Source organism: Bison bison, unplaced genomic scaffold (assembly GCF_000754665.1).
Source record: "Bison bison bison isolate TAMUID 2011002044 unplaced genomic scaffold, Bison_UMD1.0 scf7180017864213, whole genome shotgun sequence".
Classification (NCBI taxonomy): Eukaryota; Metazoa; Chordata; class Mammalia; order Artiodactyla; family Bovidae; genus Bison; species Bison bison.
Genome location: NW_011494785.1, coordinates 8568547 through 8594488, shown reverse-complemented (window position 1 = coordinate 8594488; position 25942 = coordinate 8568547). Strand labels below are relative to the sequence as shown.

General features: G+C 37.6%; 1 protein-coding gene across 3 annotated transcripts in view; it reads left to right on the top strand.

The window, feature by feature from the left end:
• The window catches only part of LOC104992304 (multidrug resistance-associated protein 1-like), a 98687-nt gene extending 73274 nt beyond the window's left edge, over positions 1 to 25413 (top strand). For 2 of the 3 annotated variants that reach the window (XM_010845143.1, XM_010845142.1), the window contains 10 exons: positions 4390 to 4544; positions 5896 to 6051; positions 10730 to 10929; positions 12203 to 12329; positions 14141 to 14242; positions 17596 to 17739; positions 20070 to 20228; positions 22042 to 22208; positions 23563 to 23757; positions 24099 to 25413. In XM_010845143.1, the coding sequence (XP_010843445.1) occupies positions 4390 to 4544; positions 5896 to 6051; positions 10730 to 10929; positions 12203 to 12329; positions 14141 to 14242; positions 17596 to 17739; positions 20070 to 20228; positions 22042 to 22208; positions 23563 to 23757; positions 24099 to 24231 (1538 nt within the window). In that variant the 3' untranslated portion in view covers positions 24232 to 25413. Of the gene's footprint in view, positions 1 to 4389; positions 4545 to 5895; positions 6052 to 10729; positions 10930 to 12202; positions 12330 to 14140; positions 14243 to 15907; positions 15984 to 17595; positions 17740 to 20069; positions 20229 to 22041; positions 22209 to 23562; positions 23758 to 24098 lie in introns of those variants that run through there. The other variant, XM_010845144.1, reaches the window with a different exon arrangement.
• Positions 25414 to 25942: the final 529 nt, after the last annotated feature.

The following is a 25942-nucleotide window of genomic DNA, read 5'->3' as shown; positions in this document are numbered from 1 at the left end:
GAATACATACTTATGGTAACAGAAAATGAGGATAACATTTAAAAGTATGTGACTCAAGGCCTTGCTTTGTTTTCTCCTCTCCCATCTTATCTTTTATTATGTCACCATCAGTTCAGTTCAGTCGTTCAGTTGTGTCCGACTCTTTGCGACTTCATGAATCTCAGCACGCCAGGCCTCCTTGTCCGTCACCAACTCCCGGAGTCCACCCAAAACCATGTCCATCAAGTCAGTGATGCCATCCAGCCATCTCATCTTCTGTCGTCCCCTTCTCCTCCTGCCCCCAAATCCCTCCCAGCATCAGGGTCTTTTTCAATGAGTCAACTCTTCGCATGAGGTGGCCAAAGTATTGGGAGTTTCAGCTTTAGCATCAGTCCTTGCAATGAACACCCAGGACTGATCTCCTTTAGGATGGACTGGTTGGACCACCTTAGTACTACCTATAAGTATGTCCATCAGAAAGTAAACAAATATTTTGAGGCAAATTTATGCTTGTTTTGTCATTCTGTTACACTCATTGGGGAAAGAGTTTTTATGTTAATAACTAAAATGAGATTCAGGAACTTAGAATGTGCTTGGTTCTAAACCAGTGAGTCAAGTTTATTGGCTTGTGGTTTGAAACTCAATGAGGTGAAGGTAGATTTAGAGATATATCGATAGAATGCTGAGCAGCAAAAGAAATATCCCATATACATCTCTATACCAGTGTCTATCATCATATATAGGAGAGTTAAACTCTTACTAACCTAGTGAGCTCATGTTGCAGTTTTAAGGGAGATTCAGTATCCTTTGGAGAATATTTTAAGTGACCAAATACTGTTATTTTCCTATACTAGGCAAGGTATGCAAGTTTAGTATTCAAAATTTTACTCGTTTACTTTAACTAACTGTCAGAAGGTATAAAAAGTATTTTGTAATGACAGTAACAGATTATATACAATTTAATCAAAAAGATTTTTTCATGACTGGATTTATTTTTTACATTTAAAAATTTAAAGTTTTGACTTATTATTAAATGTAATTATGTTATAAATTTTAAATTATTTCGTAAGAAATGAAACTCTATAATTTCTGGTTTTATTAGTGGTCCACAGCTGCATCCTCTGGAACCTGATCCAATCAAAAGTAGGCTGTATTCACTGATATCATAAAAGCTTACATTAATTTTTGAGCTTTAAAGCATAAATAGCACTTTCACATGTTAATACCAGAGGCCTGCTATGAATAATATAGAAGGCTGACATTCAAACAAAACTGGAGAACTGAAGCAGAAAATACTGCATCTATATTTTATAACAATAATAACGATCCTACCTTATCTTCTGAAAAAGAAATAGCCCTAAACATTTTATTTCTGGTTCTCAGCTATGTGCTGAATCTCTGAAACACTCTGGACATCCCTAATCTGTTGTGTTTTATGCCTCCTTGTTAGAAACTTCCTTTTCCAACCCAGTGTGTAAAATATAGACACCTTATTTTCAACGTGTGGTGTTTAAGGAGTACACTGCTACTCCCTGTTTGAGATGAATGAGTGGATCATTTACTTTACTTACCTCACAAAATTCCACTGAAATGACAGTGAACAAATCCAAAAGTAAAGGGTTCAGGGAATTTCACAGTGATGAATTTCTGCATAAGTGATTATAGTGATAATCAAGGGTAGAAGAACCTGTAACAAATACTAGATGAAGCTGTAAAAGCATAGTAAGTGGTCCAGTCTATCCACTGGAGAAACACAAGTACAGGGAGTAAGATTAAGTAGCACAGAATTAATCAAAGTGGCTCACTAGAGCTTTGTCCTGGCCTGTCAGCCTCTCCTACAAGCTCAGCCCCATCCCCAGCACTAGCTATGTATTATTATATACCAACTGGCACAGTAATAATACAATGAAAACTAGGAGTTGATGCTTAAAAAGAGAATGAAGGTTACTAGTGTGTGTGACATATATTAAAGATGGCCTCCTTGTGTGGCTTTTGAAGAAGTTCCAGCCTGCATATAAATCACCATATAAGACTTGCAGGGTCATACCCACTTACGTGGAACTTCCATTCAGAGGAGATAAATGTTGGGGGAAATTAATGTATACACTGGCAGAAGAAGGGCACATCAAGTACCTCTTGATTAACCATATCTTTATCTCGCATGTTTAAATTGGTCATGATGGATGGTCATGCGTTTTAATTAAGTGAATAGTATAAATAAGAGCTAACAAACAGAACAGTGGAACCAAGAAGTAAAATACTCATACTTGGTATATAAGAGAAGCTTAAAATATCTAATTAGTATCTTTAGATATTCAAATGGCAGAAGCAAAGCAAGTGCAGAATGTGCAGAAATAAGGTCAGTCTAAGAGCAAGAAAGTTCTTAAAAAAATTTAAAGAGATTGTACAAGTTGGAAGAGATAAATTGGAGGAAAGAGTTCCAGATGTACAACACCAGAAACAGATGGCAAATGATAAATAAGGAAAAATTACAGTAACAATCCAGGATGCTCACCATCCCTATAGTAAGACTTGCAGTAAATGCAGATAGAAATTATCAACTATATAATATTTAACAACATTTTCTGTAATTGAAGAAAATTGAAGTCTGTCCCCACAAATGTTCCAGTTTAGAGCAGAAATACAAGGGGTTCCAAGATAGTAGTTTGTGTTGCAAGAGGAGGGGGCAAAAGAGCATAAAAGAAATAATAGAATATCTGAAGAGTTCAAATATATTCAAAAGAATTTTTCTGACTACTGAATTGTTTGGGAATAGATGAGTTCTTATGGCATAGAAAAATAGTGGTACAGGCATTGTAAATGTAGTGAACTTCATGAATATTATGTTTAGTAGTAATGTAAACACTGAATATTTGAGGGGAAAATGGGCAACAACCTATTTTTAGAAGGGCTAGAAGAAAGTATGGGGGACTGAGGTAGGAAAATAATAATAAATATTTAAGAGTAAGACATTATTAAACAGTCGTGTGTGATATTATTTAAAATAGAACTAGCTAAAATAATTTGAAGTGGTCAGGGTCAACTATTTTTGTTTTGCTTTGTTTTACACATTATACCTACAAGAATCATGTTGCCAACACACTTTTATTAACAATTTTATGTAATAGAGATCAACAAAGTAATTGTGTATCCCAGAAGACTCAAAAGCAAATGTCTCAGATAACATGAAAGTTGGTGGGCTGCCGTCTATGGGGTCGCACAGAGTCGGACACGACTGAAGCAATTTAGCAGCAGCAGCAAATGGAGAAGTCCAGGCACAAGTCTTTAAACTCAGTTGATCGAGGGGGCTCAAACCAAGTATCCACTACTCTTTATTTATCAGTTCTACTCGTTTTCCTCATTGGCTTAATCCTTAAGCTTCACATGGTGATGGAAATGTTATCTTTCAAAGAATTTCCCTCCATAGAAACCCAGGAAATTACTCTCCTTGAAACAACTTACTTATCCATCTTTGAATCAATCATTATAACCAAACATTCTCTTTTTCCAACCTTATAAGTTCCCCAAGTTGGCGATTCTTTGTGCTTTCATTTCGTCTTGCACACCTGGATAGCTCTTTTCTGAGCTTGCCTCTTTCTTGTTATATTCAGTATTTTGTCAAACACAGCCCACAGTTGTCAATAGATGCTGTTAACAGTTTTTTAACCTTTTCCACTAAAGCGACATGTTGATTATGTTTTTTGACTTTTTAGTTCGTCAAGAACAACCCTTCCACCAACCACATCTCTGCAGCTTGACAGACCAAAAAAGTTTATTCCTCACTCACACCACTTGTGCATTGTTGATTGGGAAGGGGATTTTTCTGATTCTAGAGCCCAAGTTGAAAAAGCAACTCAACTTTTTTTTTTTTTAAACTTTGGCAGGCACCGTGCAAAGGGAGTAGGAGCTTTAGCAGATCTGACACCAACAATTAAATGCTCTAATCTGGAAGTGTCCTGTGTTGTTTCTCCCTCAATAGTTCGGAACTATTTCTTTGTTCTCTCCAATCACAAAGGGGCCAAAAAGCACAATTCTACCATGGACCTAGAAGCTAGGAGAACTGAAACTGTTTGCCTAGTACCACCAGTGACTACCATTGTCCCTCAGGATGTTATAAAGTTAATAGGTTGCTAACATTCTACCCACCTGGTTGATCTGTTATCTTCAGAGCGTTTCTCTAGAAGCTATGCTCAAAAATAAGAGAGCCTTGCTCTGATACCCCATCAGAACGTCTGTATCTATTCTCAGTGTGCCATGTATGTTTATACTTGGTTTGGTCCAGAGTTACACATTCTGAAATTTGATACTTGAGTTTTCCATTAAAAATAAGTTCTATTATATGCAATTTCTTGAGTGTTAAAATTTGAAGTTTAAGCTGTTAACATGTCCCTGATAGCAGTTTGTGTTTAGGTCTCTTTGTGTGCTCTGGAGCTTATGTAGTCACCAGGGGATCCTTGGCTGCCTCTCGAGTTTTGCATGCTCAGCTGTTGGACAATGTGCTGCATCTCCCGCTCCAGTTTTTTGAAACCAATCCCATAGGCCAGGTCATCAATAGGTTCACCAAGGTAAGGAAACCCTATCTTATTAGAGGGCATACGTAAATAAATGATGATCCACATTTAGTACTTCATAATCTCGTTTATGAAAAGTATCATTCTCAAAAAACGAGATTATGTTCAGTGTAGATTTCATTGTTTAATTTCTAATTCTTGAGACATTCATAATTGATGTATAACAGAGTCACATCTAACACACATAATTAAAACTCTTAAAAAATTGTTGAAAGAATCCAAGAAGTGCATGTGCTCTGGTGTCTATAGCTCCAATTCTTACACACATAGAGTTTGAGAATCAGACAGAGAAGGGGAAAAATATGTAAGTCTATATTGAGATATCTGGATTTTAAGCATTGTACCTTTTAAAAAATATCTTTCTTTGTTTCTTTTGCATTGGGTCTAAGTTGCATTGTGCAAGATTTTTCACTGCAGCCCACAGACTCTGTAGTTGTGGCAAGTGGGCTCCCTAGTTATGGCACACAGGCTTATTTGCTCCATGGCATGTGGGATCTTAGTTCCCTGACCAGGGATTGAACCCACATCCCCTGCATTGCAAAGTGAATTCTTAACCACTGGACCACCAGGAAAGTCCCTAAGCCTGCTTAAAGACTTAAAAAAAAAACTTTAAAAAAAACTATCAACTCACTAGTAACAAATGAGGAATGGCTAGAGGTTCCCAGAATGTCTCTGCTTACCTATAGGGTTTTACCCATCGTATTTACAGCTAAGTACTTTTAATTGTATTGTCCAGTAAAATATTATGCAAACCACATAGGTAATTTAAAATTTTCTAGTAGCAACAACAGAAAATTAAAAAGAAACAGTTGAAATTGTTATTTATAATAATATATCTTAATGTGTAGAGTATCTGACACAGAATATCTGAATATCTGAAACATTAAAGTGTAATAAATGTAAAAATATTAATTGCATATTTTGATTTTTTATTCTTACAAAATCTCCAGAATCTGATTTGTGTTATAGACTTGGGTTATATCTCAATTTGCAGTAGCCACATTTCAAGTACTCAATAGCCATATATTTGCTAGTGGCTCCTGTATTAGACTGTGCATAGCCATAACCTTAAAATACGGCAGCCGTATAAACCAAGTGTCATGTAGTTGTGATTGGGAAATGCAGATTGCTTGATCATTGACATCTTGGGACTATAAAACCCTCTTAATTGTTATAACTGAAAAATATGTGGGGGTGAGTTGAGGAAGGCAAAAATCATTTAAGATTCAGATTGTCACTTCTGGGTAAGTGTTTTTATTTTTACACTGACTGATATATGTCTTCCTCCCCTCATTTTAAACCATAAAAAGTTAAAAATAAAGTGATCTGATGTCAAATTTTTCAGGACATGTTTATAATTGATATGCGTTTCCATTACTACATACGGACCTGGGTGAATTGTACACTGGATGTTATTGGAACAGTTTTGGTCATTGTGGGAGCTTTACCACTCTTCATTCTGGGGGTTATTCCCTTGGTTTTCCTCTATTTCACTATACAGGTAAGTTCATGGATTTTTATGTTTTAATAACTTCCAAGTTCACAGTCAAACACTAGTTGGGCTTCCCTAATGGCTCAGATGGTTAGGAGTCTGAGGAAGAAGGGAAACGAAGAGGATTGGGTAGGAAGTCTCGGACTGCAGAACAGTTTCATAAGAGGTTTGGTTGAATGAAGGGAAAATCCACAACCAATACTGCCCATTGATACTCCCACGTGACCTCTGAATGAGTCTGTTTTAACACCCCTTCCCTACTGAGTCATTTCCTGGGAGCCACCTGAGGGACAAGTGGCCTCCATTCTAAAATAGGAGTGGATTTGGAAAGGCAGCAGCCTCGCTGTCAGTCAGCGATGTGCCCGGCAACAAGAGAACTGAGTTGTGCATTTTCATGGCCACCACAAAACCTGGGTGTTATTTACATTCTATCAGAAAGGCAATTTGCCTGAAGATTCAAGAGAGAAACAAATATTCCCTTTTGCCCTGTTACCCTACTATCAAGAAACCATTGCTAGAAGTACTAAACAGATCTCATGATAGGTGTATATGTTTATATTCTAATTAAAATGTAGTCAGCCAATTTGAATTCCAAGATAATGTCACTGGGAGGCTCTAGTGTAAAAACAAAATTCCTTAACTCTTGTTTGAATTAAATATAATAGTGTTTTGAAGTTCTTTATATGAAAGGATGCAGTTCTTGTAATTTAATGTTTTCTCAAAATCCTAATTTTAAAATTCTTATTGGAGTTCAGTTTTTCCAAGTTCAGTTCAGTTAAGTCGTTCAGTCATGTCCAACTCTTTGCGACACCATAAACCGCAGCACGCCAGGCCTCCCTGTCCATCACCAACTCCTGGAGTTCACTCAGACTCACGTCCATCGAGTCGGTGGTGCCATCCAGCCATCTCATCCTCTGTCGTCCCCTTCTCCTCCTGCCCCCAATCCCTCCCAGCATCAGAGTCTTTTCCAATGAGTCAACTCTTCGCATGAGGTGGCCAAAGTACTGGAGTTTCAGCTTTAGCATCATTCCTTCCAAAGAAATCCCAGGACTAATCTCCTTTAGAGTGGACTGGTTGGATCTCCTTGCAGTCCAAGGGACTCTCAAGAGTCTTCTCCAACACCACAGTTTAAAAGCATCAATTCTTCGGCGCTCAGCTTTCTTCACAGTCCAACTTTCACATCCATACATGACTACTGGAAAAACCATAGCCTTGAGTAGATGAACCTTTGTTGGCAAAGTAATGTCTCTGCTTTTCAGTATGCTATCTAGGTTGGTCATAACTTTCCTTTCAAGGAGTAAGCGTCTTTTAATTTCATGGCTGCAGTCACCATCTACAGTGACTTTGGAGCCCCCCAAAATAAGGTCTGACACTGTTTCCACTGTTTCCCCATCTATTTCCCATGAAGTGATGGGACCAGATGCCATGATCTTCTGAATGTTGAGCTTTAAGCCAACTTTTTCACTCTCCTCTTTCACTTTCATCAAGAGGCTTTTGGTTCCTCTTCACTTTCTGCCATAAGGGTGGTGTCATCCGCATATCTGAGGTGATTGATATTTCTCCCGGCAATCTTGATTCCAGCTTGATTCCTCAAGCCCATTGTTTTTCATGATGTACTCTGTATATAAGTTAAATAAGCAGGGTGACAATATACAGCCTTGATGTACTCCTTTTCCTATTTGGAACCAGTCTGTTGTTCCATGTCCAGTTCTAACTGTTGCTTCCTGACCTGCATACAGGTTTCTCAAGAGGCAAGTCAGGTGGTCTGGTATTTCCATCTCTTTCAGAATTTTCCACAGTTTGTGGTGATCCACACAATCAAAAGCTTTGGCATAGTCAATAAAGCAGAAATAGATGTTTTTTCTGGAACTCTCTTGCTTTTTTGATGATCCAGCGGATGTTGGCAATTTGATCTCTGGTTCCTCTGCCTTTTCTAAAACCAGCTTGAGCATCTGAAAGTTCACAGTTCACATATTGCTGAAGCTTGGCTTGGAGAATTTTGAGCATTACTTTACTAGCATGTGAGATGAGTGCAATTGTGCGGTAGTATGAGCATTCTTTGGCATTGCCTTTCTTTGGGATTGGAATGAAAACTGACCTTGTCCAGTCCTGTGGCCACTGCTGAGTTTTCCAAATTTGCTGGCATATTGAGTGTAGCACTTTCACAGCATCATCTTTCAGGATTTGAAATAGCTCAACTGGAATTTCATCACCTCCACTAGCTTTGTTCGTAGTGATGCTTTCTAAGGCCCATTTGACTTCACATTCCAGAATGTCTGGCTCTAGGTGAGTGATCACACCATCGTGATTATCTGGGTCATGAAGATCTTTTTTGTACAGTTCTTCTGTGTATTCTTGCCACCAATTTTTCCAAACCAAGCTGTTAATCATTTTCTCATTTCTACATGTCTACTATCATTATTGTTCCTATTTCTTATGATGCCCCTCTTCTCTCTGCCACCTGGATCTTACTCTTTATGCATAGGTTATATTCTACTTTCTGTGTGAAGCATTCTCTACCAATATAGTGCAAAGATATGACTTATGAAGGTATTATGGACTTATTAAACTATATTATTACAGTATATTATTATATTGTGCTATATTATTTTGTAGGCTGTTTTGTTGTTGTCTTATTTTTTAGTGGACCTAAAATTGTCTCCTCAATAAGATTGTAAGTGCTCTGGGACAGACGCTATGTCTTATAGTTTAAAAGAATAACCAAAAAAATTGATGAATGATGTTGAGAATCAGTTGTATCTGCTTAAAAAACCAAAAACAACAAAGTGTATCACAAATGAAAATTTTGTGATTGGTGCACTATAATAGGGTGACTAGGAATGGAAAAGAGTCTAGAAACCATGTTTTGTGAAGGGGAACTTAATAGGTTGAACCCAGGACATAGATCCAGGAGCCTCAAATTCTAGTCACTTTCTTGACTCCTGTGCTTGGTACATCACATCCCTTTCCAACCTTCATTTCTTTCACCTGTAGGATAAGAAGTTTGCTTTAGATCAGTGCTACTCAAAGTGTGGTCCCTGGACCCATGGACCTATTGAATCAGAATCTCCAATTGTACCTCTTCTTTTAAAAATATCATATTTTGCAAGTAAATACGTATAATTTTTATTTATCATACCCTAATAGAGCTGGGGTTGGGGGATGAAAAATCTCTCAGATTGGGCCCCAGAAATCTGTGTTTTTATAATCCTTTGGTAATTTTTGCTGAAGTATGACAAGCATTAATCCAGATCAAAGGTACTTAAGCTCAGAGCTCTCTATAATTTTATGGAGAGACTCCAGGGCTTCAACAATTCATTGAACTGTTATGAAACTCTCTTTGGGACAATCTCTTAAGTCCCCTGGCAGGCTCAGAATGCCATCTTCCTTTGTATTCTCCAGAGCACTTAGCATAGAGCAGAGCTTGTAAACTCCAAGATGATAGACCACATGTGGCTTCAGATATGTTTTCATTTAGCTAGCTCAATGTTTTTTACTAAAATGAAGACATTTTTAAAGTCAGGAATTTTACATAAAATATTTTCCTGAAAAAAAATTTCAAGATTTGGCAACTGTTTATTTTCATTTCTGGTTTATAACAACTATTTGGGGTTGATGAATGATGGTCCAATTAACTCAGGCTTACTCTTTCTAGCTCTCCACAGTCTACTCATCCCAACTATCCAGAAGGGAAGCACCAATTATAACTGTGGTCATATTGAAATTTTTTAGTGGAAAAAATTTTCCATAATTGTAGTTAGGTATAGATAGCTCAGATGGTAAAGAATTTGCCTACAATGCAAGAGACATGGGTTTGATCCTTGGGTCAGGAAGATCTCCTGGAGAAGCGAATGGCAACCTTCCCCAGTGTTGTTGCCTGGAAAACTCCATGGACAGAGGAGCCTGGTGGGCTATAGTCCATGGGATTGCAAAGAGTTGGAAATGACTGAGCGACTGAACACATTCGCTATCACAAAAATATTGTTTGTGCACTTGGTAGGCTTCCTTCATTTAATGGGTTAACCACCTGGCCATGCTTTCAACTATTTAACATAGAGCTTTTTCCACAGTAGGTACTCAATAATGGTTGTTTGAGAACATTACCAAGGTGAAATTTTGCCCAATTATGTTAGAGTTGTGCTGTCCAGAATTTGGGCCTTTTACTGTTACTAACACTTTCACTTTCACTGTTACAAAGGTACATTCCTTTCCTGGGGCTCCTATAACAAACTTGGTGTTACTTTACATAAGTAAAGAAATTGTATTCTTTCACAGTCCTAGAGGCCCCAAGTGCAAAATCCAGGAGTAGGTCTCCGTTGTATGCTTCTGTCCTAGCTTCTGGTGACTGTCAGTGACCCCTGGCATTTTCCTTGGCTCCCAGGTACATCACTCCAATCTTGTCCTCCATGGGTTTCTCCCTATGTCTGTGTCTTCTCCTTTTCTATTTTTTATAACACTCAGACTGGATTTCAGGCCAACCCTAAGGATCTCATCTCAAGACATTAATGACATCTGCTAATATCCTCTTTCCAAATAAGGTCATATTCACAGGCGATGGAGATTAGAACTTGAACTTAAATTTTGGGAGCTGCTCATTAGCCCACTACACACGAATCTTGCCAGTTTCAAACTGCTGAAGAAATTTTGGCTATATCTGCAAGACCACCTCTTTCTGTTTTCCTGTTAGAGATACTACATGGCGAGCTCTCGGCAGATTCGACGATTGGCAGGAGCATCTCACTCTCCAGTCATTTCCCATTTTTGCGAGACTCTGCTGGGAGTGTCCACTATCAGGGCATTTGGACATGAACAGAGGTTCATCCAGCAAAACAAAGAGGTGGTGAATGAGAACTTGGTCTGTTTCTACAACAACGTGATTTCAAACAGGTAAGTCATATCCACATACCTAATTCAGGACTAGTCCCTTCCTGGATGTTTTGTTTATTGACCTCTAAATAGAGTATTTTTAGTAACATTTCATCAAAAATATTAAAACCTTAAATATTTCTAGTATTTAATACACATTTAAATTAAAGTACATCTATTTATATCCATATGAACAGTCCATGCTATTCATGTAAATATAAGATCCTACGTTTTTTTTAAGTTACATAGGATGCTATTAGAATTACTAAAGATATGACTCTATGTTGTATTTATGTATGTGAACATAAATTTTATTTGCATACAACAATTTATAATATTTTGAATTTGAAGCTATACATTTCACCCAGTAGCGGGGGGGATGTTAAATAGTACTTGGGCACATTTTAACTTTTAGAGATTAATTTTATTGTATAAAATGTGCATGTAATCAGGAAGGTAAGTGATTTTCCAATGAGATTTTAAAATAAATGCATCATTTCAGCTGGTGTTCTTTCCTTTTTCTTTTTAATTCTGATTAAGTTTACTCCTTGGAAGGAAAGTTATGACCAACCTGGACAGCATATTAAAAAGCAAAGACATTACTTTGCCAACAAAGGTCCATCTAGTCAAGGCTATGGTTTTTCCAGTGGTCATGTATGGATGTGAGAGTTGGACTGTGAAGAAAGCTCAGCGCAGAAGAATTGATGCTTTTGAACTGTGGTGTGGAGAAGACTCTTTCGAGTCCCTTGGACTGCAAGGAGATCCAACCAGTCCATCCTAAGGGAGATCAGTCCTGGGTGTTTATTGGAGGGACTGATGTTGAAGCTGAAACTCCAATACTTTGGCCACCTGATGCAAAGAGCTGACTCATTTGGAAAGACCCTGATGCTGGGAAAGATGGAGGGAAGGAGGAGAAGGGGATGACAGAGGATGAGATGGCTGAATGGCATCACCAACTCAATGGACATGGGTTTGGGTGGACTCCAGGAGTTGTTGATGGACAAGGAGGCCTGACATGCTGCGGTTCATGGGGTTGCAAAGAGTCGGACATGACTGAGAGACTGAACTGAACTGAAGTTTAAAAGCAAAGTTCTTCAAAAGTAAAGCATGTTTTTACGCAGATAAATTCTTTATTGTCATTGCAACCATCCTATGTTTGATTGAGTTCTAACTAAGTGAGAAAAAAGTAGAAAGCAGCTATTGATGTTTATGTCTTCATTTCCCAGAGGAGAGTTCATATTGAGTGCACCAAAGCTTTTGCATCTCATTTCAGGAATATTTTCCATTATTTCAGGTGGCTGTCTGTTAGACTTGAATTTCTTGGCAACTTAATGGTGTTCTTCACTGCAGTGCTTACTGTGCTGGCTGGCAATTCTATAGATTCAGCAATAGTTGGTTTGTCTATATCCTATGCCCTAAATGTAAGTAATAATGATTGTGTGGTATATGACATGTTTATAATCCAATTGATTAAGCTCTCTTCTTTTCCTGTCTGAATAAGAGATGGTAGTAACTAAGTAATGAGAGACAAATCTGGATTACCCTGGAGGCGCATTTCTTTTTCTCTTTTGCTACTAGCAAAATAGCTGGCTCAGCCATTCTAAGGTAGTTCACAGAAAGAAAGCCGATCCCCAAGGCTCAGTGCTAGAGGACCAGGATCCTAGTGTTGCATCATCACCCAGACATTTCATCCTCTCCTATCCTTACAGATTATAAAGTGTAATAAGGGTAGGGGCTTCCCAGGTGGTGCTGGTGTAAAGAAACCGCCTGCCAACACAGGGTAGACATTAGAGATACAGGTTCAATCCATAGGTCAGGAAGATCCCCTGGTGGTATGGCAACCCACTCCAGTGATCCTGCCTGGAGAATCTCATGGAGAGAGGAGCCTGGAGGGCTACAGTTCATAGGGTCACAAAGAGTCGGACAAGACTGAAGCAGCTTAGCATGCATGCACACAACAAGGGTAGGGCCTTTCTCTACCATGTCCTGTCCATCTGTTATGTTGGGGCAAACATAACTGTGGTCTCAGACCATGAATTTTAAATCTTTGTAACTAGGCTCTAACACATCTTTATTAATCAAAATAGGAACCTTTACAATCCATGCATTTTTGCCAATGGGAAATAAGTTTGTGTATTCCTGTTGGATAAAACTCCATGCTTCAGGACTGATGAACTCTTGGAGTGCATTTGCTGCCTCCCGCTGGTTGTGGAAGCATTTTCCCAGCAAAAAGTTTTGGAGATGCTTGAAGAAGTGGTAGTCGACAGGTGAGAGAGCAGGTGAATAAAGCAGATGAGGCATACATACATGCTTCCCAGGTGTGGCACTAGTAGCGAAGCACCTGCTGGCCAGTGCAGGAGACATGAGACATGGGTTCGATCCATGGATCGGGAAGATCCCCTGCTGAGGGCATGACAATCCACTCCAGTATTCTTGCCTGGAGAATCCCATGGATAAAGGAACCTGGCGGGCTACATTCCATACAGTTGCAAAGAGCTGGACGTGACTGAAGAAACTTGGCATGTACACATGCATATGTATAGTATATGGGGTGCCTGGGCAGAACTCTGTAATCAAACTATTTGTTCTGCAGTGAAACATGTGAATGTGTAGCATGAGTCAATTAAATCAACACTTTAAAGAGGCCCATTTTAGTTCAAGTCAGGTTGGCCATCAAATCTTTTAACAACAAACTCAAGAAAAATTTGAATTGTGAGGGCTTTTTGACTTTCAGAACTACATTTGAGGTTATAACCATGGAGAACGTGTATTTTGAGGAAAGGTGAGTGTGAAGAACGTAAAATTTGGGGGAAAAAAAGGAGATACTTGTAGTCAGAAAATTAGAAGAATCCTTCTTCTAGTGGAAAATGGTAAAGTGTGGCAAAGGTAATATGCACAAATTTTTCCCCACTTAGGATGTACATTTCTTAGGGCCTATCCCATCAGTCTTGGTTTTCATCTTTCCTTACACCAAGTATGGGCACCTTTAATATATAGTGAACAGTCTATCTTCTGCCAAATAACCATTATTTATGGCATTAATGAATTTAACAAACCTAAAACAGCACATATGTGTGTCTATAGATAAAAATGTTTACTTTGAATTAAGTTGTTAAATAATTCAAAGGGATAAAATATACTAAAACTCTGGGGAAAAAGCTTTGTAAAGTATTATTAACGTTGTGTAAAAGACTGATACTTATTCATTAAGCTCTTGGTTTTTCACTCCCAGATTACTCAAACCCTGAATTTTTGGGTAAGGAAAGCATGTGAAATTGAAGCCAATGCAGTTTCCATTGAAAGAGTTTGTGAATATGAAACTATGGATAAAGAGGTAAGTACTCATGAATAACCAATAAGCAGATACAGAATTTAAGATATTGCAGTACATCTTGAATGGACATTCTGAAAATCAATTCTGAACCAAACCTGTATTTGTTATAAAAATGAAACATGATCACCTGTTTTTAAGAGGCACAGTGATTTGTCCCCTACCAATGTAGAGTAAAATATGCAACCTCTGATTACAACTTTGTAAAGATTTTACATTGAGAAGTATCTTAATATAGTCAGCTCTTAATTATTTACAGTCTGATTGTATAATTTAAAAATTAAGTACGCCTTTATTGTTTATACCTTCTGTTCCATTTACTCATCATTAGCATCTCTGTGGATGGGAAGGAGGAGGAGAATAAATCAGTCTGCTTTTTTCCCTTTAATTAAGTATAATTTGAGGGACAGAAGAATTAGACTATTGACAGAGTATAATGGTTGCATTATCTGCATATTTTGTTAATTTCAGTTACTTCTGTCTCCCAGTTCCATGAATTAATAGGGCAGATGATAAAGGTTATATGTTGAATTTCTATATCTTCTTCAATCTGACTATAAAGATATCTAAATCTTCATGAAAAATTCCTCCTTTGCTTATAACTCAGGAAGGTGTATTCCTCCTCCAAATAAAAACCTACAGATTTCCAGTTGTATTTTTGGTAGCATCTCTTCATGTCTTTTCTCAGACCTTGTTCCATTAACCATCTTCTCTAAGTCGTAACTTCAGCACCCTAACCCCTTGGCTCCTTTCAGCCTACAAATATGCTAAAATATTTTCTGCATACTCCAACTTCTACCTAAATGTTGATTCTTCCTCCAGATTCTTCCCTGAGTCTTACCTTCATTTTTCCCAAAACTTTCTTGAAAGATTAGTCTACCTTCACAAAAACAATCATAATTATCAACATTTAGTTTGTTCAGCCTACTGCTATGTAAGGACTATATAAAAATTTTATCATTCTCAGGACTTCCCTAGTAGTCCAGTGGTTAAGATTCCACACTTCCAATTCAGGGAATGCGGTTTTGATCCTTGGTCTAGAAACCAAGATCCCACACGCCACGTGCCATGGACAAAATAAAGGAAAAATAAGTTGTTTTCTGTATTTTCTAAACCTTCTGCTATTAATATATATTTTTTTATTTTGCAAAAAAAAAGAATAAAATGTGTGTGTGCACACACATTTTTAAAAATTACCTTTATATAATTTGATGCCTTATAAGGTGAGAGATACCATTACAAAAACTCTTGATGTGGAAAAAAGTAAATACGTCCAAATAACCATGTTTACTCTAAAATAGCCCCATTTCTGTGCTCCTCTTTACAGCAAAATTCTTGGGAATAGTTCCTGTACTTGCTCTAACTCCTTTTCTCCTTCTTTTTTGGAACCTCCTCACACAGGCTCTAACTCCCCACTGCACCGCGCCTGCCCTGGTCAGCATCACCAGTGGCAGCCTCCCAGTCTTCACTCTACCTAGCCTATCATCTGGTGCTTGTGATCACTTCCCTTCATGAAAACACTTCCCCTCACTGGCCGGGCACCACACTCTTCTTTGTATTCCAGCTCCTGTTCTTCCTCCAGTGTCTCAGGTCCTCAGATTATGCACCTAGCTTCTTTTACCTGGAAAGCCCTTCCTCTGATATCCAAATGGCTTGTTTCCCAATCAGGTCCATCAAGACTTTCTTAACCACCCTACTTAAAATTACACCAACACTGCCTATTTCCTGACCTTCAAAACTTTATCATCAACTGACATTCTGCATGGGCCTCCCTGGCGGCCAGTGGTAAAGAATCCACCCGCCACTGCAGGAAACACGGGTTTGATCCCGGGGTCAGAAAGATCCCCTGAAGGAGGAAACAGCAACCCACTCCAGTATTCTTGCCGGGATAATCCCATGGACAGAGGAGCCTGGTGACCTACGGTCCATGAGGTCACAAAAGAGTCGAATACAACTTAGCAACTGAGCAACAACAGCAACGATATTCTGCATAGACTGTATGATTCTTTCTGTCTCTCCTCACCAGCAAGTACTCTCCCGAAGGGAGAGTTTATGTTTATTATTTATTATGTTTTTCTCACTGCTAAATCTCCAACAACTAAAGCATTGACTGGTGTGGTAAACACTCAGTATGTGGGAAATAAATGACAAACTGTCCCCTGTCAATTAAAATTCTAGGTTACTTTCATATCCTTTATAAAGTTATAGAAGACTTTTATTGATAACTTAATAGAAGATGGGTTGAGAAATACAAATCAAAACCACTATGAGGTACCATTTCACACCAGTCAGAATGGCTGCGATCCAAAAGTCTACAAATAATAAATGCTGGAGAGGGTGTGGAGAAAAGGGAACCCTTTTACACTGTTGGTGGGAATGCAAACTAGTACAGCCACTATGGAGAACAGTGTGGAGATTCCTTAAAAAACTGGAAATAGAACTGCCTTATGATCCAGCAATCCCACTGCTGGGCATACACACTGAGGAAACCAGAAGGGAAAGAGACACGTGTACCCCAATGTTCATCGCAGCACTGTTTATAATAGCCAAGACATGGAAGCAACCTAGATGTCCATCAGCAGATGAATGGATAAGAAAGCTGTGGTACATATACACAATGGAGTATTACTCAGCCATTAAAAAGAATACATTTGAATCAGTTCTGATGAGGTGGATAAAACTGGAGCCTATTATACAGAGTGAAGTAAGCCAGAAGGAAAAACATAAATACAGTATACTAACGCATATATATGGAATTTAGAAAGATGGTAACAATAACCCGGTGTACGAGACAGCAAAAGAGACACTGATGTATTGAACAGTCTTATGGACTCTGTGGGAAAGGGAGAGGGTGGGAAGATTTGGGAGAATGGCAATGAAACATGTAAAATATCATGTAGGAAACGAGTTGCCAGTCCAGGTTCGATGCATGACGCTGGATGCTTGGGGCTGGTGTACTGGGATGGCCCAGAGGGATGGTATGGGGAGGGAGGAGGGAGGAGGGTTCGGGATGGGGAACACATGTATACCTGTGGCGGATTCATTTTGATATTTGGCAAAACTAATACAATTATGTAAAGTTTAAAAATAAAATAAAATTAGAGAAAAAAAAAAAAAAAAGATGGGAAGCCTTTTTATGAGTGAAAATTGATTTATAAAATCTTCTTATAACTAGATGAGAAGTTTTATGTTGGTATTATTTAAAACTATTTTCAGAAAAATCATAATATTTACAAATGTTGTCTTTCCTCATTTTTGTTTCATCACTTCTGTTTTTATACCTGAGAATTATTTTCTTTTGGAGGGGAGGTATTTTTATTGTAATTGCAGTTTAAAAAGTATTTATTTGTTTTAAGGCACCCTGGATAACGTCTAAGAGGCCTCCATCACAATGGCCCAGTAAAGGGATAGTGGAGTTTGTTGATTATCGAGCTCGATACCGCGATGATCTTGGTTTAGCATTACAAGATATCACTTTCCAGACTCATGGGGAAGAGAAGGTACCATAAATATTTCATAAGTTTCACTTTACCTTTTATCTGAATATATTTATTCTCAAGGCCAAAATATACTGTGGTATGGAGTATAAAATGGTCATTTGTTCAAATTTCATTTAAAAATAGTAAAGACGTTGTTGGTATGTAAAGAATAAATTTTTCCTCTACAAATAAAAATATATATTTTAAATTGTTCATAATCTATTATGAAACATGATTGTACTATTTTTACCTACATTGAGGTATAATTAACAAATGAAAATTGTATATATTTAGAGTGTACAGTATACATAGAGTATATAGCTTGATATGAATAAATTGTGAAATTATTATCATAATTTTAAGCACTTAAGATCTCTTAGCAAATTTCTGTGTTATTAACTATAGTCACCATGCTATGTCTTAGATATCTAGAATTTATGTGTCTTATAACTGAAAGTTTATATCCCATTTTCCCACTCAACCCCTGGTAAGCACTATCTACTTTCTGGTACTGTGAGTTTGACACGTTGCGATTACACATGTAAGTGAGATCATAAAATGTTTTCCTCTGTCTGGCTTCTTTTGCTCAGCATAATGTCCTACAGGTTCACCCATGTTACCACAAATGGTAGGATTTTCTACATTTTTTATGGCAGAATTATATATGTGTATGTATGTATAAGTATATATATATACACTTTCTTTATCCATTCATCCATAGCACATATTTAGGTTGTTTTGATATTTTCTTGGCTACTGTAATATTGCAATGAACTTGGGAGTGAATATTTCTCTTCATCATACAAATTTCATTTCCTTTGGCTACACATACAGTATTATTAGTATATTTTATTTTTACTTCCTCTAGTAAGTGAAGTGCAACAATAAGGCAGTAAGATAATAGTTACTTTCCAGTAATACACAGGTGAGAATATTTGTATAGTCAGTGACATTATGTTTTCCAAGACTATCAGTGAAATGGGAAAATGCTTGAGATGTAATTTAGTTAATAAGAACAATATACAAATCTTTTGACAGTGTATCATTTTTGTGTTTTAAAAAAGCAAACAGATAGGCATATTACTAATAGCAAAAAGAATGGTTACAAAATATAAAAAGTGATTCTCTCCAGGTGTTGGGATTTTAGATGATTTTCACCTCTATATTTTTTCAAAATGTTTTATGAAAATATATGATTTCCCTGATCAGATTGATATTTTACAAATAAATAAAGATAAAAAAAATTTAATGAACAGCAGTATTCCACTTTTCCCTTTCCTGAGACTTGTTTCAGATAACCCCAAATTCTCCTTTTCTAACCCTCTAAACCAGGTCCACTGAGGTGGCCTCAAGGACAAATTAATTTTTGGAAATAATTGTGGAATTTTAATCATTCTATTTCATTCAGTGTATTCCTGGTTTTTCGGATGTAGTATGTCAGATTTAAGATTTAAGATCTTTAATTAGGGCAAACCAGGCACCAAATGTTCTCTCCATGCAGTGTTTCCATTAACACCAAGACACGAACCAACACCCAGAAGAGGTTGCTTCAGATCTCGTGGCCAAAGGAACACTGCAATCACTGGATGCTTATGACAAGCCGATTACTTTTGTCCAAAAGTCCAAAATCCCCAGACTTGATCTGTGACCACCCTTAGTAGTTTTGATGCAATAGTTGTTTTGCAGGCTTTCCTTTAGATTTTCTAGCCTATCTCAGCAAAGGGTTCCCATCTCCTTTGTTTGCTTGTTTGTTTTGGAGGAAGAATGGTAGAGAAGCCTCATTCAGAAAGTCTCATGGAATCAACCCCTTTATCAGTCTCTCTTTCAACCCCGCATTTAATGGCTGTTTCAGGGATGATTCAGGGATGATCTGCTCTGCCTGGGGCAGTTTTTGCTGGGTGATAACTAAACTATTCAAAAACCAGAGGAAACACACAAATTAGCCCAAGCCTTTCTAGTGAGTAAAGTGAAAGCGTTAGTTGCTCAGTTGGGCCCAACTCTTGGCAACTCAGGACCGTAGTCCACCAGGCTCCTCTGTCCATGGAATCCTCCAGCCAATAATACTTAAAAGAGTTGCCATTTCCTTCTCCAGGGATCTTCCCTATCCAGGGGTCAAACCCAGGTCTTCCGCACTGCAGGCAGGTTCTGTACCTCTGAGCCACCAGAGTAAGTGGTATCTAGATAAAGATGGATCCTTGAAAGTCACGTTAAGTCTTCCACGATAGTCAAGTTTACTCTAGTTGGCAGTTAGATCCCACTTACCAGACACATAATGTATTTTTTGTCAGTACAAAGGTCTCCTTCCCTTACACAAAGTACGGTGTAAATTGTTTATGATACATTCATTATAGATTGGAATTGTGGGACGAACTGGAGCAGGCAAATCAACACTATCAAACTGCCTCTTTCGAATTGTAGAAGGATCAGGAGGTAAAATTATAATTGACGGAATTGACATATCTACTATTGGGCTTCATGACCTTCGTGGCAAACTCAATATTATTCCACAGGTAAAGACTGTTTTACTGCTAGTCTTTCTTAACTCCCTCTGGTAAACTTCTTCTTTTTTGTTGTTTTTTTAAGAATATATTCCTTTCAAGCCTATACATTTGGATTTGAGAGCCAAATTATTTTAAATATATTGTGAAAAATAACTATGCAATTAAATCCTATTAAATACTCTACCCTGATGCATTCTTTCTAAGTGCATTTATCTGTTTGAAAAACTAGTATGTTGCTTTGCAAGTTTCCTTCATAATAGTAAATACAAATAAAATTAAAATGAAGAAATCATACTGAAACTACCCTGATGCATTCTTTCTAAGTGCATTTATCTGTTTGAAAAACTAGTATGTTGCTTTGCAAGTTTCCTTCATAATAGTAAATACAAATAAAATTAAAATGAAGAAATCATACTGAAACTACCCTGATGCATTCTTTCTAAGTGCATTTATCTGTTTGAAAAACTAGTATGTTGCTTTGCAAGTTTCCTTCATAATAGTAAATACAAATAAAATTAAAATGAAGAAATCATACTGAAACTACCCTGATGCATTCTTTCTAAGTGCATTTATCTGTTTGAAAAAGTCACGTTAAGTCTTCCACGATAGTCAAGTTTACTCTAGTTGGCAGTTAGATCCCACTTACCAGAAATTTTAGAAGAAAAAAGCAATTAGTGAGGCTTTTGCTTAGTTGGTACTTTGTTGAATTTTGATTTTTTTGACTTTTTGACTTGAGGTTTAGAAGTATTTTTTAAAAAATGAAAGGAACCATAATTCAGTTAGATCTTTTTTTCCAACTCCTTTGATTTTTCCATCTGTGGCATCAGAGGAACTTGATCATTAACAAGTATGCAAATCGGCTCAATAATATGCTTCTACAGCCAAATATGACTCATTCAGTTGTGTTTGAAAGATTTGAGCTGAGAATTTATGAAGTATGTTTATGTTTGCTTCTAAAAATGCTATCATCTCTTTGTCATATTGTTTAAACATATACTGGCATTCATGAATTTACTTTGGAACAAATTTAAGTAAATTTTGGAAGGGAAAAAAATTGGTGGAGAAAAGAAACTGTCATTCCTTTCTTATAAATCAAAACAGGTGTAGTAAAATGCAGTTTCACTAGATGTGTAAATGTATTGGAAAAAGCATGGACTTGTCTTTGAATTCTGCTTAAGCACTTTCTGTGTGTCCTTGGAGAGGAGCTTTTGAAACATCTAGTTCGCTATCTAACAAGAGTGTTTGCTTCCTTATTTCTGGTTGGTGGACTAATTGATAATGTTATATACATACTATAGATACATTTATTCTATTCTTCTCTATATTATATATTACATTGTTGTTTAGTTGCTAGCTCATGTCTGACTCTTTTGCAACCCCTTGGGTTGTGGCTAACAAGGCTCCTCTGTCCATGGGATTCTCCAGGTAAGAATACTGGAGTGGATTGCCATTTCCTTCTCCAGTGGATCTTCCCGACCCAGGGATCAAACCCCCATCTCTTGCATTGGCAGCTGGATTCTTTTACCACTGAGCCACCTGGGAAGCCCATATTATATTATATCTCTGACTAAATGGTGACTACTATCATCATTATTATTGTGGTTGGAAAGCTGTCATCAACATTATGAACTAGAGAAAGAAGTAGTATCAGGAAGTTTATAATGATTTAATCAAACACAGCTTATTCTGACCTTCAGCTTTTGGTTTCAATATAAAATGAATTTGGTAACTATTTAGCTTTTCATCATTTTGCTTTTTCCTTATTTAAAGTATGCATGCCTCATGTGACAATAAGATTACCAGTGATTGTTCTATTCTCTAGGATCCTGTTCTATTTTCTGGAACCCTTCAAATGAACCTGGATCCCCTAGACAAGTATCCTGATCATGAGCTATGGGAGGTGCTGGAACTATGTCACTTAAAAGAGTTTGTGCAGTCCCTTCCCAAGAAGCTGCTGCATGAGATTTCAGAGGGTGGTGAAAACCTCAGGTAAGCTGCGAAGAACAGAGCTTGCCTGAGTTACTCATTCCAGGCTTTTTAGAAACCAGTTGGCCCCAGAGGGAAATCACTCCTGAGCCACCATGGATTTTGTTGTTCAAAGGACATCATTGGCTGATTCCTTCTAGAGAAGAGAGAGAAGGAATAAATAAAATGGTAGCCACCAGCTGGAAAACTGCTGGTGAAGGAAAATGAAGGGGAAAGAAAGCAACAATGCAGTGTGGAAAGTCATTAGTTAACTGACTCCTCTTTAGTAAAGACTCCTACCCGAATAGCTTTCTTCCGGAAAGAAATGTTTGAGCAAACTCTGGGAGATAGGAAGGGAGGGAAGCTTGGCATGTTCCAGTCCGTTGGGTTGCAAAGAGTCAGACACGACTGAAAGACTGAACAACAACAAAGTGCTGCTTTATCTTCACCACTATTGTCTTAGGACAGTCCCTTTATGTGATCAGAAACCTGCTGCTGCTGCTAAGTCACTTCAGTCGTGTCCGACTCTGTGCAATCCCATAGACGGCAGCCCACCAGGCTCCTCTGTCCCTGGGATTCTCCAGGCAAGAATACTGGAGTGGGTTGCCATTTCCTTCTCCAGTGCATGAAAATGAAAAGTGAAAGTGAAGTTGCTCAGTCGTGTCCGACTCTTGGCGACCCCATGGACTGTAGGTAGGCTCCTCAGTCCATAGCATTTTCCAGGCAAGCGTACTGGAGTGGTTTACCATTTCCTTCTCCGACCAGAAACCTAAGGAAAAGCAATTACACCCTCTCTGCAGCTAAGAGACACAGCCTGCATGACTCAGCTTCTTCTTTGCTTACTCCCCGCTCTCCCTCTCTCTGTTTCTGCCACCTTGGCCTCCTTGGCTTCTTACAGTTCCTTGAATATGCCAGGCCACTTCCTGCCTGCCTCAGGAATTTTACATCTGCCCATCACCTTGCCAGGAGCAAGTTCCCATTGGAAATCTGCAGGATTCACTTTTCATTTTCCTCAGGTCTTGAATTTAAAGGTGTCGTCTCTGAGGATTTCTTTGGCATGCTCCTCAAAAATGTCCACCCCATGCCCACATTTTATATCCTGCCTTTCTGTATATTCGAATTCTTCTTATGCCTTTTGCTCATTTATCTTGTTTATTTTTTGTCTCCCCATGAAAACCCACAGACTTTTGTCTGTTTAATTCATTGTTCTATTTGCAGAACTTGGACCAGAGTCTGGTATAATCACTCAGGGGATACTTCTTAAAGAATGAATGAATGTGGCTTAGGAAGAGAATAACAATGTCATCAGAATTTTAGAATAGGAAGTGTGTGACCATAAAATCCATTGTTGAGACCATTTTACTATTTTTTATAACAGTGTTGGACAACGACAGCTAGTCTGTCTTGCTCGTGCTTTGCTGAGAAAAACAAAAATTCTCATCTTGGATGAGGCAACAGCCTCTATCGATTTTGAGACTGATAACTTGGTGCAGACCACAGTCAGGAAGGAGTTTTCTGATTGCACCATCCTGACAATTGCTCACAGACTGCATTCTATCATTGATTCAGACAGGTATGCTTTATTTGTTTTCAGAAATAAAACAATTTCTATAGAGATAGCGATTGCATGTCTGAAACACAGTAATTACTTGCCACTAATAATGGATTTTATCTGTGCTGAGAGATACAAAGTGTCCCCTAATAGTATGGAAGATACTTTACAAAATAATTAGAGGAAAGCGTTAATGCTAAGAGAATATTAGAAAACTTGATATATTTCCTGAGTCAAATTGTACTTTTATTTCGTACTGGCAGAACTTACCTAGTAATTTAAACTTTACAGTTGCAAGAACAAGAAAGATGAACTGAAATACTGATTATAGTTTACCTGACTGGATTCTTTTCACATTGCAGGGTACTTGTTCTAGACTCTGGAAGAATTACAGAATTTGAAACACCACAGAATTTGATACACAAGAGAGGACTTTTCTTTGACATGCTAACAGAAGCTGGAATAACACAAGACTTGGGGGCGAAAAATAAATAGTTATATATGGATTATACCAAATAAAAAAAATAGTATTTGAAAAAAATAAAGACCGGAGAGAAATGTAGAAAAGTAGGCCTATGTTGGCACAAATAGAGATAAGCACCATAGTTCTAACCATCCTGAGCTGTGCCCAACCTTCTTTCTTCCAGTCATGCCCTCCTGAATATCTGCCTTTTATTGATTCCCCAAAGTGCAAAATGCCACTTATCCTTTAAGTCTCAGACTTTGTTCAGGAGTTATCTTCTGCACAAAGTATCTCTTGGTTTCTCTCCTTGGTCCCCTGTCTTATCTAGATGCCCTTTTGATATGCTCTGACTGGCCTTATTTGCATACCTTTATCATGGCAGGGACCAAAATCTGTTTAAATTATTTTTAGTGTGCCTCCCCTTAAAGCTACTTGAAGGCAAGTGCCTAGTTTTATCATCTTTGTATGTTAGGTTGCTAGCATAGTGCTTTCAGATTGTTGATTCTCAACAAACATTTGTAGAATAAATCATTAGGCGTTTTAGAGTAATACTGTATAGGCACCTATATACATATGAACAAAGTTTTGAGTTACTGTACAGTATATAAATTTTTGGAGGAATCACAGAAAAAACTTTGAGTTATTCAGCTGCTTTTTTGAAAGAGAAAGTATATGTTAACTGAATTTTATGATGTGCTTTATTTAAAAATAATATTTTATAATATTTTTACTATTGGAGTAAAAAGCCAGTATTTTCTATGGAATGTCATTTTTGACTTGAAAAGCTCAGTGAGTTATGTATCAGATGGTATACATTCACAAGTAATTATGAATTTGTGGTACTAATTATATTTTGAATGGCTTTTTCATTTGGTAGTTTTAAGCAACATTATTTCTCTGAATTGCCCTTCAAATTTGAAGTTTCCAAACTTCAATTATATTTTCCTTTCAAGATTATTTTAATAAAATGCTTTAACCTGTTCAGACTCATCAGTCATTTCTTTTATCCTCTTTTTCTCCTTAACAACTTTGCATAACCTTGCTTCATCCCCTAAAGGTATTTATGAAAAGTTAACTTAAATTGTAAAACCCTACATTATCTATAAAGTTTCCTTGCTTAAAACATTAGCTACTGAAAGTGTTGTCTTGTCTTTATAATTCCTGTAGTACTTACCACTATGCTTTGTGTTCAGTAGGCATTGAATAAATATTTGTTGAAATCTCTTAAGAAAGGAGTTGTATATTTCATTAACATCAGTTAAAGTTTGTGTCTTAGCTTCTTTACATCTGTAATAAGTCAGTCAGAGACACTGCATAATTTAACAGTCTAATGGTATGTCAACAGTCACCTGGATATATTGTGGTATCTTCACACCATGGAATTCTACACAGCTGTGAGAATGAATGGACAACCACTACAGACAATAACACCAGTGAATCTCACATGCATAATGTGGAGTGACAGAAGTAAAGCACAAAGAATACTCTTATATGATCCTATGATTCCACTGATACGAAAGTTTGTTTTTTGAAAAAGGAAAAGCCAATTATACTCCTAGAAGTTGGGATACTGGTTACTCTTGGTTGCCGGTGTTGTTACGTCACTCAGTCGTGTCTGTTCTTTGCGACCCCATGAACTGCAGCACACGAGGCTTCCCTGTCCTTCACTGTCTCCCAGAGTTTGCTCAAATTCATGTCCTTTGAGTCAAGGATGCCATCCAACCATCTCATCTTCTGTTGCCC